Source organism: Homarus americanus, unplaced genomic scaffold (genome assembly GCF_018991925.1).
Source record: "Homarus americanus isolate GMGI-L3 unplaced genomic scaffold, GMGI_Hamer_2.0 scaffold20465, whole genome shotgun sequence".
NCBI lineage: Eukaryota > Metazoa > Arthropoda > Malacostraca > Decapoda > Nephropidae > Homarus > Homarus americanus.
In genome coordinates this window covers 1,385,509-1,401,914 of record NW_024756914.1, presented here as the reverse complement: position 1 = coordinate 1,401,914, position 16,406 = coordinate 1,385,509, and the positions used below count along the sequence as shown (strand labels likewise).

The following is a 16,406-nucleotide window of genomic DNA, read 5'->3' as shown; positions in this document are numbered from 1 at the left end:
TTAATATTAATCCCACAGAAGAAAAGAGAGGAGTCGAGATATTAGCATTAATTCTGATCATTTTAATACGGGTGTCTTTTTAATGCAGAAACTACTCGGGCTTGGGCATTATTAGTGTCATTATTTACTTTAGTTGGTCGTACAGTACAGTACATTCATTCAGCACCAGTTATGAAACAAAATGAAGGAGGTACAGAATCAGCAAAAATCTGTACTGTACATTTATTTTACCTATTGTCAACAAGTTAGGTGTATTTTTACAATACTAGGAATGTTTAATGAGCTTTTGAGAACCTGAAGCACTGATATGGAAAAGAATAGTTTGCTGAAGGATCTTGAACAACATGCACATTGGGCAAAGTATAATGGCCCATTGATAATTCTCCTCAGGATGGCACCAGGAGAAAGGTATTGTAGTTAGTGTGTGTATGGAGGGACAGACCTGAATAATAATGTTTCCTACTTTACCTCACCATGATTATCTTACTATTCGCTCCCTAAAGTATCTTTACGATTTTGCGAGACAATATGACACAATGGACAAAGGATTTTGACAACCCTACTGAGGCAACAGGAGTAGTGGTAATGATAGTTTTTGGAACAAGTGTACACAAGCCTTCTGTTCTCATCTCACACACAGTTTCCATGGACTGTACAATGCCATCCTCCTTGTATGCCAGACCAACAGTTGTGTACTCTTAGTTTCACATTCTTCAGTCACCTTCTTATTCTATGTCTGTGGTACATTTATAATACTGTACTGCACTTACTTAAGCAACACTAAGCAGCTCACACATATTTCAATTAACGTCAGAGTTCATTTCTGATCACAGGTCTTAAATACAGTATTTTGCTTTTAATTCACATTCATTCTCTGCCATCTTTTCCCTGAGCCCCTTCTGAGGGGATGATAAAACATGGAAGATGAATTTAGGTACATTATTGTATATAGTCTTTATTTTACATGCAGTTGCATAGAGAAAATGAAGAAAACTGGAGAAACATGAAAATTATAATGTCAGTATTCACTTAAAACAAATGTCGCTACCTGTACCTCAGGGGCGACTTATCCATAACAAATGCATCGCCCACAAACAAGATTAATCTTTACCTCATGCAACTAATATATATCTAATAACTCATAAAAGTAAAAAGTCAAAGAATCATGATACTAAAACATATCCTTCATAAACTAAGTAACGTAGTGTACTGTAGATGTAACACTGTATCTAATAATAATATTTTTCCACAGGGAGTATGAGAGAAGGTAATGATGAAGTATCACATCTTTGACCAACCTCACCATGAGATAACAATTATTCTATCATGCCCGACTCCATTCACAAAAAAAAAAAAAAAAAATTCTTAAATGGGGTTACATAATCTAAAATAATATATATCTTAGCACTGTATAAATTCTATACCTCCTCATATAATTCTTAAGTGATAGATCCAAAGCACATTACATATTGACATCATGATTAACATATCCTGGTACAGTACATGCCAAGTTAACCTAAATAACCAAACTCATTTTCAAAAACAACCCTGACACACTTGGTTGTATGGAAGATGAGCAACAGTGTTAAGCTCTCAATACAGGATGTAGTTACAGTACCTGAAAAGTCCAGATACCCACAGATGGTACACCTACTAAATGGCTGCCTCTTACACTGAAAGATACTTTATATACTGAATGACAACTGTACCAATATCATCCAACAATACATTCAAGACTTTTCTATATGTACTGTATGTGTCTCAGTTCCTTACATGAAGCCAAATATTAATATAACTGGTAGATGGATGGGATCAGTGGGAGCTAATTTATGACATTAGTAGAATGGCTTATCCTCCTATCGGGCATTTATTATCTACCCTGAAAAGGATGGATTAGGAATGCTTATAAAAGTGATCATCATTTAAGTTTACTTAGCACTGTCCAGGAAATCTTCATCACAAAGACAATTAAGTTTGAAGAATAAGAAATGCAGGATTAATATGCAAAGCTGTAAATGCAGGTGTCTCAGGCCTGGGACTGATTTTTTTTTAACTGAAATAACATTTTTTTTAAAGTTCCTTAATATTATTGCCAAATTAGTTAATAAAAAAATGATTAACATTCCGGGTAATTCCTTTGGTTTCTCGCTTGATAACTATTAATCCTTCACAAGCTGTGTTAATGTGATAAAGAAAACTAAAATTAAAATTATTCTTGCTCCTGCAGGATGCCACTCAATAGTAAGAGGTAAATAATGTATGATACCCGGGAAAGTTTTCTAACGGGAAACAGTTGTACAGATACCTGTATGTGCTTCGAACACTTAATTTTTCCTAGATCATTATGGACAAACAATAATACTGTAGCTGCAATTAATATCATGGTAAGTGAGGTGTTCATAATATCCTTGGAAAAAGAAAGTTAAAATATACCAAATTCATACATATACTGTATACTGTACCCTGTTGATATAAGAATATTTTATGCTCTCCTTTGGCATTGTCTAAAATGGTTTATGAGATATCAGATTGATTAAGCTCAAATAAATTTAGAAAGAAATATTTGAAGGCAACAGTAAATATGACAAAGAAAGCTTTAACGAAAACAATTAATTATTAGGTTCTGCTACTGCCAACTGATGACAGCAGTTAATGGCTCAGTTCTGTTCCTCACTGTTCTCTGGCTTGACTCGATAAAGATTACGGCGTTCCGTCAATGTTGAGATGTATTCCTGTCTTTTCATAGAAGCTTCGTGGGGATTGTAATGATATTCTGGATACAAGCGCTTGTGCTCCTCCTTCACAAACTGGGCCCTGGCTTGCCACATGGCTTTCTGGAAGGGAACAAAGCAGAGAATAAAAAACTTCATAGTGTAACACTTACACATAACCTTGTCCAAAATAGCCAATGGCAAGCTTGTAGGTGGGTCCCCTAGGCCTGATGACCCATTAGAGGCTATACAGATACAACACACTGTACAGGATGTCTCACTAGTTATGGACCAAAGGAAATTAATCTTCCTCTCTTTTCAGGTGATATAATCATGACAAAACAACAAAGATGATTGAGGAATTAACACCAAAGGAGAGAGCCAGTTTAATATTCCCGTATGGAAAGCCCTGATGCTACACACTGTCCATCTTGATCATCCATAAGCCATTAGAGATTTAAAACATCACATCACATCTAAATGCATCTCGAAAATACGTAATTTGACAAAATTTTGGTACGACTGAGGCAGTCGTATATCCGGGTGGTCGTAAGTCGAGTAGGTCGTAAGTCGGGGAGTAGCTGTATAGAAAAAATATAAACTTACTTTAGAGGCAGTCAGTCCAGTACTTGAATTGTGATGCTACTGGGAAGAGATCAGGACTAATGTTGGAGACATAGACACATTGCATTCAGATAGCTACCTGATAGACATGACAGCTGATATGTGATGCTGGGTTGTATGAAGTGACTTTTAAACCATGGGAACACCTCGGGGCTTTGGGGGTGGAAGCAGAACACCATTACATAGCACAACTGTTACACAGATATGAAAGAAGAAATGATGTAAGAGTATATGTTGCTTTTTATTCTGATCACTTTTCATCAGTATAGTAGCTAGAGGGGGGGGGGGGTCAAAACACAGAAATAAAAACTGCACATAAAATTAACCATACTGTAGTGCATAACAATTACACATCCTGGATAAGCACATTAAATAAGTTTCCTTACCTCTGACGATGGCAAATTTTTCCACAAGTACCCCAGCCGAGCAGCTATCTTGCGGTTACTTTCATCGGGGTATTTTGCACGCATTTCTCCCCTCATTTCTCTATGGAAGAGCAAGTACTGATTCATTGGGCGTTTTATCTGAAAATAATAACACAGCCTTTGTGAATAAGTCAGTATAACCCTTACAATATTTATATAAATACAGTACACTGATCCATCACAAAAAATATATAAATTTATCTGAGTATCGCCAGGTATAAATACAGTACTGTATTACTCTCTCACTTGAGTGTTGTGGAGTTCAGTGAGTATAAAACTCATGAGGCAGGAGGTAAGACAACAAGCAAAACTACTTACACACACTAAAGTACAGTAGTATATATATTCTTAAAAAAGTAATGCATAATTGTGTCTTCGCTGCAGTTATTAGACACAATGACATAAGTAAATACTGTATAGCTATTTACAAAAAAAGAGAGATAAAGACCAGCTCTTTCAAATTAATTATTGAACAGTACTTACATGGCTTCTGGGTCTCTTGATCTTCTTCTCTAAGGGACAAAGAGGTTCACTGGGCTTTTGTACAACTTCATCTTTCACATTATCCATAGTTGCTTGTGTCTGTCCTTCAGAAGGCATCACCCCATCCACCACTGGGTATCTGTTCTCAAATTTTCCCTCTTTTAGTTGTATATTAACATAATTGGTCTGGCTGTCGTTTTTTGTTTCAAGAGACTCAGTGTCCAGGGATGTGTTCACTGTCTGTCTCTCCCGCTTTGCTGGATTCTTTTTAGACACAGACATTCTTCTTTGTCTTTTTCTTTTAAGGACATGAATTTTGTCAGGGTCAGCAGTGCAGGGTGGAAGAGGAAATACTTTTTTGAGTGATGTGCTTGCAGATGAGGCACAAACAAACCTCTCTTCTGAATTGGCTGTAGTTGAGGGTGTTAGGCATTCTGAAGATGGTAACTTACTTCTATGTATGTCTTGAGGACTTTCATGAGTAGCCTTGGTATCTGGTATTGACTTCAGCGGTACCGAAGATGATTTTTTACCACCGCCTGAACTTTTTTTCACTACAGGTGCTAATGGGTGGGGTATATTTCCTTCAGTTAATGATTTGTCTGAAGCATTGATGGCATTCTGTTCATCCACTAGCATAGTCTTCAATGAACTTGTGGTTGGTACATTCTGAGGAACTGATTTCAAGTTTGTGTTCTGTGAGGCAATAGGTGTGAAGTCACTTGATGAGAATGGAATACAGGACTGAGATCTGGGGTATTTAATGAATTTTGGTGTATGGCCATTGGGTGCTGCTACTGATGATGATGGTACATATGATGATGTTGTTGTTTTAGATGATGATAATGTTGGATAAAATGATGATGATGACGATGATATTTTTGTGGATGATAATATTGGATATACTAATGATGATGATGGTGATGTTTTTAATGATATCAGTGAGGACGCTGATAATGGGTGACGTATTAAGCGAGTGTTTGGTGAATCTGACGCTGTAGGCTGTTTATTAGCAGGTAGAATGAGAGGAGTAGAGAAGGGACGTGTGGCTCCGTGGACAACAGCTCGTATGTAACCCGTGGCATTGTCGTCACTTTGCTCTTCACTATCTGACAACCCTGACAGAAGACCTAGAAGAAAAAAAAAAAGAGAGTAAAATTACATTAAAAAACAATACAATCATATATCTAAACATATCACAGAAATTCACAAATATAGTGCAAATCATCCACCGTGTCGCAAGTGCACAGTAGTCTCGGACAAAGGTACAGTACTCAAGGTATACAGAGGACCACTATGTGATTCGTTCAATAGTTGTTGTTCTATATATAAGAACCTGAATTAGAGTATTTCCTCAGAGACCTTGGTTGTTGAAGCACGGAAATACTGTAGTGCATTACAGCAACAATCACACTTTCCACAGAGCTTTAGTCTTTAGTAAATAGCCTCATCTTTCAAAAAATAACTTCAATGCTTCAGAAGAAACCTTATCCTGCAGAAGACTATCCATGTAATCACCTCACATTACACATGTACTCAATTAACTTATGTCCATATATAACTTGTGTATATTCACTACTCGTGTACTCTTACTAAATTACATTTTTCACATATACTCAGGCATTAATGTGTACTTATCTTATTCATGTACATTCTCACCAAAAATTTCTTGAACACTATAAGCACTATGCACTCTGAAAAATGAACAAAGAATCTGAAACCATTTCCAGATGACAAGCCCCATTCTGCTCCTTCTCACATCCAGAGTGCCTAGGTGTTGAAGAAGTTTTTGTTGACAGTGTACATGGTCCAACTAAATCAAGATGAGTATGGTCGAGTTAGTCATGTTTTTCCTTGTGATACTAGACTAAGACACTGTATAATGACACTACTATATAAACAGTATTTAATCAAAGAAGGTACTGTATTAGGCAGTGATCAGGAGGTGTTACAGTAATGTTAATGAGGAGGTATGGTACTTAGGAGTAACCCCAAGTACAGTACCTAATGATAAGGAGGGGCAATACTGCACTGTACTACCTGCTCAACGTGCAATAATTCAATGGAAAGCTCTCGACAGTAAACACACAAGAGTTCTCCAATCCCAATCTTTATTAACACAACTGGATTACACATACAGGTACAGTACACTATTATACACATATACAAACTTGAACATACAGTATACTTGAAAAAATCAGCTGACAGGTGCAAGTCATAACAAAATGTCTTCAACAAGTATAAATTAATTACGATTATACAGTAATACAAGTTTCTCATTTCCAATAATAATACCAAAATCATGTGATTAAAATACCTAGTGAAATACAGTTGCCTTATATACAAATCTGAGGTAAGAAATTCCTCAATTTTACATGCATAGAGATTCAAATAAATAATACCATATTTTCTCAGTGTTACTATTGTATAATACAGCAAGTCCTCGTTTAACGCTGCCCCCGATAACGTCGCTACTCTTTAGATACCAATAATTCGGTTAATGTCCCGACGAATCGATATAACTTCATTTTTAGCATCGTCACGGACTACTTATTACGGCGCATCACCCTCTCTCGTCTTGCCGCGCTACCCCTCACTCGCGGATGGTCACAACGTCGTCAGTCTTTGTTAGGCTTCCACAGCATTCGTGAGTGTATAAGTGTGTTTGCTCTTAATACTGTACTGTTGTACTGTACTCTAACCATTCGAAATGGGTTCCAAGCACCAATAAAGTGGTACTGATGCTAGTGTTGTGAAGAAGCAACATAAGACCATTAGCCTTACTACGAAAATGGAGGTTTTAAACAGGAAGGAGGAGCCACCCACCAGGTATCAGAGACTCGCCACCCTCCTCCGCTCCACCGCCACCGTCCATCAGTGAATACAATACAAAATGATTTAGTTTCTTTACATATAAACTATTTTCTATAAAAATGCCATTGAATTTCTGTATATGTAATGTATTTCATGGGGCAAAGGGAGGCTCAGGAACATAACTCCCGTATTTTATCTATGTCTTAAGGGGAAAATTGATTCCGTTAACATTGCGGTTGTCAGGAACGGAACCACTACGTTAAGCGAGGATTTACTATAATAATAAAATGTTCACAGGCTTATGAAAGACTTTTGTGTGTAGGTGTGAATATATTTTTTCCAAAAGCATTTTGGTCACTGTCATTTCCACAACTTCTCTTCTATGGGGAGATAAAGAGAACTACTGCTTTCTGTATAGATGACACCACTACCACTTGTTTTTCAACCATGCCAACACTTGCTCTGGCATACAGTAGTATTCTAATTTAAAGAGTACTGTATATAGACTACTAAACACTTGTTCATTCTCTGTACAGTGTGTGCCCTTACCAAATAGAAAAAAAATTTGGTACTGTTATATATATACAGTACATATATGTTCAACAACAGTTTCCAGAGTGGATATATTGGTTGCCTGGGTGTTAATGCTGGGAGCTATATACAGTATAGGAACGGATGAGAAATCTTTAAAATTAATGCTGCTTTGATTTGTGACGGTGGTATACATATGTTTGAAATACACAATATAGTATTGTTTAGGTATGCCTAGGAGCTTTGAAGTTAGATTATTTAAAATTAACAGCATCAAAATATAGCGAGGCAACAAAAAATTATGATGTGGTGGCCTGCCATCATGAGTAATTGGGGAGAATAATGGTGGTAACTGCTCCTCAACTACATATATGGGGTACATGATAATGATAATGCAGTACAGTGGTCCCTCGGTTAATGAGCGCCTCGGTTAACGATTTACCTTCCATAAGATTCTTAACTTCGGTTAACGAGCAATCCCACGATTAACGAGTTTTTTACGAGCCGACTTCAACATGTTTTCGCTTGCATTTGGCGGTCCACCAGCTGTAGCATTAGTCCGCCAATACAGTAATCGGTTTTAGGGCTTAATTCCTTACTATTTTAGTAAATATCAAGAAGTTTATACTATTCAATAATTTTAAAAGTTTAATATTAACTTTTTTAGTCATTTTAACAATTATTGAACGTAAGGAAACTAGTTTCTGGCGTGCCATCCAGCCTGTTAACACACTAGACAGGCGTTAGTCTCTCTGTTTTCAGTGGAGGTAACATCTTGCTTGAGACTCTTCAACTAAATGCTTTTTTCTGTGTTTCCAAGCAAATTATTGGTCATTTTGAAATATATTTTACATATTGACAATATATAATGCAGTGGTGTTGATTTAAAGAAAATAATCTTGAATTACACCAAGAGAGCTAAAATTTTATGGGTGAAATGGTGCCATGGGGTGACATCTCTTCCACCCCAATGCCTTCTCTTCTTCCTTCTCCTCCACCCCCATTCTAATTCCCATCATCATCATCATCCAGGAGCCTTCTACATACACACCTCAAAGTAAGTGTACTTTTCTACCTTTTTTGTTGAATTTAGGCAATTTTCGGTGAGCTGGAACCAATTACCCAAAAACCCATTGAAACAATGGTTTCGGTTAACGAGTTTTTCGGATAACGAGCAACCTGCTGGAACGGATTGTGCTCGTTAACCGAGGGACCACTGTACTGTATACAATTATAGGTCATACAGATTGAACATTACCATTATAATGTAGATAAACTCCTGCCTTTATAGCTTGTTCCAACATTAAGAGATATAGCTTAGCTTACTGTCAGTGTAAACATTGGTTTTAAAATATTAGTTTTGGGGCTTATCTTTGATTGTATATACAGTATACATGTGATTGTTACAACCACCAACTGGTGTACAGTATTTATCATCTTTGTCATTGTACACATGCAGTATAAAAAAAAAGAGAATAAATAGTAGTAATAAATTATATACACAGTATCTTACATTCACATTAAGAGATTACAGTATCTTAATACTGACCAAGAAAATGATAACCATAGTAGCTACCTGGAAAACCATATGGTGTATAATTATACTCTGTTCCCCGACTACTTGCATCATTCATACGATTCTGTGGATCATAGCCGTAAGTTAGTGGTTCTTCAGATTTATAAGTGGCCAGGGCCGAGTCAGAAGGCTTACTTAGAGGGTTATCAATGACTGCACGACTAACATTAAGGGCTGAGACTGGGTGATTCAAAGGACTGGAGTTCATAGTTGCAGATGAAAGATCACCCACTCCTGTCGAGTCACCTCGAGACAGGTCTCGAGTTAGATCCCGAGATAGGTTATAAGCAGCAGCTGCAGTTAAATTTGCCCCTAGAGAAGCATTAACCATCTGAGGTGGCTTTGGAACCCCTGCAGCAGAGAGTCCCGGGTGTATTAACGAGGTTCCTTGATCACTAGGGTTTGCCGACGAAGATTCACCATTTTGAGAGCCTCTGTTAATAGCAATATCCGAGTTACTGCCATCATCATTTGTAGCTCCAGTCGTAATATTGCTAGGCCCTGCGAGGTGCTTTACGAGAGGCAAGTGACTCGACGAGTTGTCAGTTTCACCGTCTTCGAAGAATGACTCGTCATCATCCCCGTGACTGTTATCATGCTGTGAGTTCCCTTGATCAACATTATATGACTCTGGTTTTCTCTGTTTTGAGAATTTAAGATTATTATTAGACTTAAAAGTAGCGAGCCAGCCATTCGATGCTTTAAAGTCATGGTATCCAAGTTCTGGGGCAATCTGGAGCGCCTTTGCTCTTAACATGCCAGTAGTAATTTTGACCCCAGCTACAACTGTCATGTGACGATACCACTGTATGAGATGCTGGTTAAGAAGGGCATATTCACTCTTTCGATGTCTCTTCATCGTTAACTTCTCTCCACGCAGAAGGCTATCTCTATATATGGTGAGTATTTCTTCCCTTCTTTTAATTATTCCGCTAACTTGAGTCTTTCCGATCCCATAGAGGTGGGCGATCTGACGTTGTGATTTTCCATCCAAGAAAGTCTCGATGACCTTAACTTTCTCCTCCAGGGTGAGGGTTGTCCGGGTCTGTTTTTCCCTCTCCTTGACTGGAGGTAAGGTAAACAGTGACAGTGGGTTAATAGCAGGGAATTTCACATCTTCTGAGGACTCTTCAAATTTGTCATTGGTGATTCTCTTGTCTGATGGAAGCTCCCAAACATTGGACTGTGTGTGTTCAGTGACAGCAGCTTTAACAGCCATTTGAACTTTGGCATTTTCTTCTGGGGTAGATTTTGATAAAATATTTTCTTTATCTCTGTTACTCTTTGCTGTATCTTCTTCAGTTGGAAAAGGTGGATCACAATTCACACTGACGCTCTCCATAGACTCCAATACAGGTGCAAGCGTCTTTTTCTTCAGTCTTTCTAAACCTCTCGTTATTGGTCGTTCAGTGGACTCTGACCCGAAAAGTGACCTTCTCTCCTTTGCTAACCATTTTTTTCTACCCTCGTCTAAAGTCCGTCTTGCTTTAAATTTCCGCTTGGCCCGTTTAAGCGGTAGAGACGTGTAAAAGAGATGTTTTCTTTTTGCTAGACTTCGCCATCCGTCAAGATCCTGTCCCGTTGTAAGGCTGATTGTAAGTGGACCATCTTCACATGGAACCTCCAGAGTTTTTTCCACCAAGGGAAGCACAAGCGAGGCTCCATCCTCACTCTTTGATGGTGGTGGTGGGCTTTTGTGATGGTGACCCAAGTCTGCAAGAGAAGAGGAAACTTTACAAGTCATGGTTCTGTCACTGACTGTACTTAGGACAGTGGAAATACACCAAAAACAAAACAAAAGGGAACAGTTCACAGAAAGGATAACCTCAACATGAGCTTCGTAGCACAGCCAATGTCAAGTCTGGATGACTGAACCATAACATTGTCAAGTTGCCAGTTCTCTTACAGGCTCTTTTGAAATATGGAAGCATTTTATGTAAAGTCAGCAACAGAGGTCTATGAGATTGGAAAAGAAAACTAAAACTGTGCATTAACAAAGCTATAATTTGTTGATTACAAGAGCTAACTCCTTGGTTAAAATATAATCTTACAACACCATCACACATGAACACACCAGCTTTGACAAACGGTAACGATGGGGTTCATGTGCTAATATTCTTCTTCCATCAACATTTCATTATAAATTTCCTTCTCAGTAGAAAACTTGAAGAACCAGATATTCTTCATTCTTGCAAACCTTTTCCTGCTCTCCTTCATTTGCCGTCATTTAATCTTTCTAGCTGCCTTACCAATGAATACTGCTTTGCTTTATCCCTTCAAAAATAAGACCTGAAGATATCCACCTGGTTTAATATTTTTGGGAATAACATTAGAAAGTGGCTCATTAATAGAGATGATTAAGAGAGATGGTAATTTTCACTGTAAATGTCAGCATGAAGTCGGCCCCAACACTTTTTAAATACTGTCATTGTTATATAACACTTGGCGTAGTAAAATACAAGAGACCATAACTGGATAATGACGATGGAAAGTAGCGATTACTGAATACTTCTCTTTTGTTGCATTTGTTCATGCCATCCTACTAACAGTCAGATGCACATATGGACTTACACACACACACATCAACACTCCTAACTTTTAGAACCCCTAAATATTAATACTGTGATATGAGAACAGTCACCAAAATCCCAGCTCAACTGATGGAATTAAGGAAATAATATTAAAATCACAATGTCCCTGATATGTTAACTTGTGGAGGAACTTTATCATGGCAAGTAAAATAATATTTGTGATGTGCTCTGGGAAAGAAACTCATAGGAGTGTGTAGATAAAAGTGATCTATCTCTGTCAGTCCTCCATCCCTTCCAAGAATCTGTGAATCCATGACACTACACAGCGCGCCATCTTTGGACCCAACATTGTGTGATGTCTCGGATTTACAGGTTCACGAGTCTTAGGATTCATGGATGGGAAGGAGAACCGACAGGACTTTTTCCCGTGATTGTACAGAGGGGTAACACATGATCCATACATCAACATAAGAGACTTACCAGTATCTGCGGTGGTGATGGAGGTGAGACTGATGGTTCGTGGGTTTTGACGTGAACTCTCCTCAAACTGCAACAGACATCAACTATTTAAAATGTGTTACACAGCTTAACTTTCCAGCAACTGTTAATACAAGCTGTAGTAAATAATCACCACACAAAGTAGCATGGTTATTCTCTGCCACATCGAACCTATACCTAACAGTGATTCATGCAATCTTCATCATTTTCATCAATGGTGAACCATAACAGAAATATTCATAACCAGCAAAGGATCAACAATACATAGAAATACATGTATAGTACTGTATTGTACACATACTGTACCTTCGTTCCTATGCGTCCCCAGTCAGGGTCAGACACTGGATCAACAGTTTCCTCAAAGCACAGGTTCTCTTGCTGCAACAAGAGTAATAATGAACATTTAGTTCTTAAGCTTATAAGGAAGGTGTACAAGTACAGTTGACCCTTAATTTAACCTGTACATGATCCAGTACAGCATATAATTGTGACTAAGTATTTTTTTAACATTGTGGACATTATGTCTAGTGTATGCCAATGCTGATATTATCAGTACTGTACAGTTAATCACAAATGTATAATTTTTCTAAAATCCAAAACTGTAATTAGAATATCTACTCTTCATTTTTGTTTAATCAAAAGAGTACTGTAGTATAAGTAAAAAAAAATAAAAAAAAGAAGTATTTTTGCTGTTTACTGTAGCTACTTTACTTCCACTTTTTAACTGATCCAAATTACTTTTAATTGCTGTACTGTACTTTGAATGAACTGAATATACAGAAATAAAAATGTTCAATTACTTACATGTTTTCTTTTCTTCTTTGAAAGTGATAATTCATCATCTTCACTATCATCCTTCTGACTGGCAGGAGCAGCAGCCTCGCCCTCCCTCGGTGACCACGGCTCGTTCTTGGCCATCGACAAATCAATGCCCGAAGTCTGAGTCACATCTTCATTATCTTGAGGGTCTGACTCGTGGTGCGAGGCGTGAGGTTGTGTACGAGACATGGGTGGTCCGTCTGGTGGTAGGTGTGGGGTCTCTCTGGAACTTCTAATGTCACAAACGTTACCCACCAACCTCGCCTGTGCTCCCTCTGTATCTGGCTGGTTCCCTCGGTAAAACTGTTCTTCAGGTGATCTGGAACTCCCTCTCATGTTATCTGTGCAAGGCATGTTCAGGGAGGCAGTATTTGTGCTATTTGGTGAGGGACCTGGGCCCATAAACTTCTTGATGGAGGCATTGGAACGAATTCTTGAAAGACCTTTGATCTCTAACATGTCTGCTACTTCTAAAACTTTCTCCATTAAGCTATGATCCACCTGAAATAATAAGACAATGTTATTGGATCAAGCCAAACATATTTTCTACAACACCAATAAAAATATGAAAGAGTTCCTAATATTTTCCACCCAAGTGACAATTTCTTTCATTCAACAGCTTCACAGGGAAACAAATGCTGATTGTCTCACCTGTGTGTTTCCCTGGTACATGTAGTCCAGCAAGCAGCTTATCTCACGAAAATTAGCTCCACGCAGCACAATCATTGGATGCTGATCAGAGGTCACTTCAGAGAGCACTCGCTGAAAATATGTGGAGGTGGACGCTAGAATGGCCTGATGGGCCTTCATAACAAAACCATCTTCAGACACCAGTGTGACATCACAAAACTGCTCCTCCATCCTCTGCAGCGTAAGGACCTGTGGTGGAAATTCAATAATTAACACGTGACTGGCCATTCCCAGAAGATAGCTTAGACAAGGTAAGTGTTTTTAAATGTCTGTGGTCCTGGCGACCCTAGAGAAACATTAAAAGGTCCAGATAATGATACAGTGATAGACAAGAGTGAGACAAGAGTGGATGTATTTTCAATGGTGTGATGATTTTTGACTTGACAATCCATGCCTCCAAGGTAAGTAAAAATACATTGCCAGGGATCATACATACAGTCAACTAACCTTGGATACATGCTGCATATGGTCATTCCACCGGAAGCGCAGCTGCTGCTCACTACTTATTGAAGCCATGTTTACCTGGAAGACACACAACCATCACAACCTTTGCATGAAGTATAGATACACAATTTATAACAAAGAAATTCAATGGAAAACAATTGTTTCTGTGTTTGTACTCACGATGTGTATTGTACAGGGATAAATGACTAAAGATTTAAGGTAAGGTCATGTCAGTGTGTGTGTGTTAATCTGATTAATATACAGTACAGAATTATCAGTGATCAATCTACCAATAATAAAGTATAAGCTGTATCGGAAGGTATTCACTCAGGATGTGTTTGTGTGAGAGCTTTTAACAAATCGGCTTTACAACATGGTCACTATAACACTGTATGGTTTTGATATGGAGTTATCTTCTGAACATTATTGATTACCTTTGAGTGATACATAAAGGTCTTTAAGCATGTAAGAAGCCTAGTAATTACATTACTGTATTTGTTGAATTCATAATTTTACACCGGTCTTTCTTTCGCTGTTATTAATATGTATTTTGTAATGTTTAGACAATCCTAAGACATTTTTCTTCTATAATATTTCCACCTGAAATTAAGGATAACCGAGATATTAGTTTTTCAAGATTATTACTTTCGCTCATTCACAAGTGTCGACATGTCTTGTTAACATCTGGCGGAGGATGTCTGACACCCCCTCACGCATCGCTCCAGACCTCCGTGTTCTTCTTAAGCGTCTACAGCGCGTGTGCGGGGAGATGAAGTGGGAGTTTCTTATTGGCGATAGTGATATGAGTATTTTTATTGGGCAATTTTTGTTCTGTTTTAGCCAATGAACAATGAAGGGTGGGTCGGGAGTGGAGATGTGAGTTGGAAGAGCTGTGCCGACATTGTGAGAATGATTATTTTGCGTCAATTGCAAAGTTACACCAGAAAAATAGTGAGGCAATTTTTTTATATATAAAACAGGGTGTATTACCGAATATAGTTCTTTGTCCAAAGCATAGTAACCAGTGTACACTGTGTGAAGAACAGCATATTTGGCAGTCACAATAGTTCTACAGATTAAGGTAGCGTCGTTACTAGTCACTACAATCTCACTTAATTTATTTTCTTCGCTATCTCTGTATAGAGTCAGTGCCTCAGGCATTATGTTTAAATTTTCGGTGGTGAAAACTGTTGAAAAATATTTATTCAGATTCTTGCTCATTTCTCCGTCATTATCAGGTAGCTCGCCGGTATCTGACTGTATTGGTCCAATCTTTTCTCGTGTTTTAGTTTGATACATTTGATAGAATCCCTTGGGGTTTGCCTTCCCCTCCCAACACCTTATAATAATCTCGGAGGTAGACTTCACGATTTATTCTCATAAAAGATCAAAGGAAAACCCTATTTTAATATAAAAATAAAGACTGGTGATACTATAAATAGACTCATTATTCTAGCATTAAAAATATTATGATAAACTGTGTGACATAATGACCCCGGCTTTAAGCTATGTCACCCTTCACGTTTATTCTACCCTTTGAAGATAGTCTAGTGACGGGGGATCAAAAGTTTGTGGTCTACTTCATCAACTGCTTCCCTCTTCATCAGATATACATAAATATTTACCAAAATCTTCACATAATCATCTATCTATATGGCTAATAACTACTGGCGCCTGGAGATGGAGCCAAACTGAAGAACATTCTCTCAAAAATCCTCCTTATCAAACCTTAACACATTTGAGTTAGAATGGGGAGGTGAAGACGAGTATGAATGAGCTGTGACACTCACCAGTACATTAGAACAAGGGCGTAATAAATAAAGTTAGAGCTGCACACACACCTCCCTCCTCCTCCTCTACAACAACAAGATGGCGACGGCTATATACCTTTAATAAATACAAACTTATATAAATTAAATAAATAAAACTATTAATTAAATACTATAAAGAACAATTATGAAATAGATATTGTATGATTTTATTTATATCTTTATTTAATTCTGTATTGAAGTTATTGATAAGATATACCGCCTACATCAGGAAAGCGGGGTATTTAAATTAGAGTTGAGGGATATTTTGTTATTATATCTAACATCTTATTTAATTAATGACTTTAGATATTTTATTATTACATTATTGTATATAATGAGTGGAACTAACCTTGTTAGTTATTCCCCAAACTGTTGAATATAAGTAGGATGATAATGTTTAAATGTCCCGTTTTCTTTGACCATGTGACGTTTGTTGATATCCGTGTTGT

At 37.7% G+C, this 16,406-nt stretch overlaps 1 protein-coding gene across 3 annotated transcripts; it reads right to left on the bottom strand.

Moving 5' to 3' along the window:
* Nucleotides 1–925: 925 nt before the first annotated feature.
* Nucleotides 926–16,040, bottom strand: LOC121857198. Of its 3 annotated transcripts, XM_042353138.1 has the most exons (9): nt 15,937–16,040; nt 14,150–14,224; nt 13,664–13,891; nt 12,998–13,513; nt 12,500–12,571; nt 12,176–12,242; nt 4,244–5,373; nt 3,722–3,859; nt 926–2,834 (listed from the first exon to the last, which is right to left on the bottom strand). In XM_042353138.1, the coding sequence occupies exons 2-9, from the start codon at nt 14,216–14,218 to the stop codon at nt 2,658–2,660; spliced, it is 2,397 nt and encodes a 798-aa protein (XP_042209072.1). In that variant the 5' UTR covers nt 14,219–14,224; nt 15,937–16,040; the 3' UTR covers nt 926–2,657. The 3 variants fall into 3 exon arrangements, with proteins under 3 accessions (XP_042209072.1, XP_042209070.1, XP_042209071.1); XM_042353136.1 differs by lacking the exons at nt 926–2,834; nt 3,722–3,859; nt 4,244–5,373 and adding an exon at nt 8,698–10,877 and having other exon boundaries at nt 15,937–16,039; XM_042353137.1 differs by lacking the exons at nt 926–2,834; nt 3,722–3,859; nt 4,244–5,373 and adding an exon at nt 8,698–10,877 and having other exon boundaries at nt 15,988–16,030.
* Nucleotides 16,041–16,406: the final 366 nt, after the last annotated feature.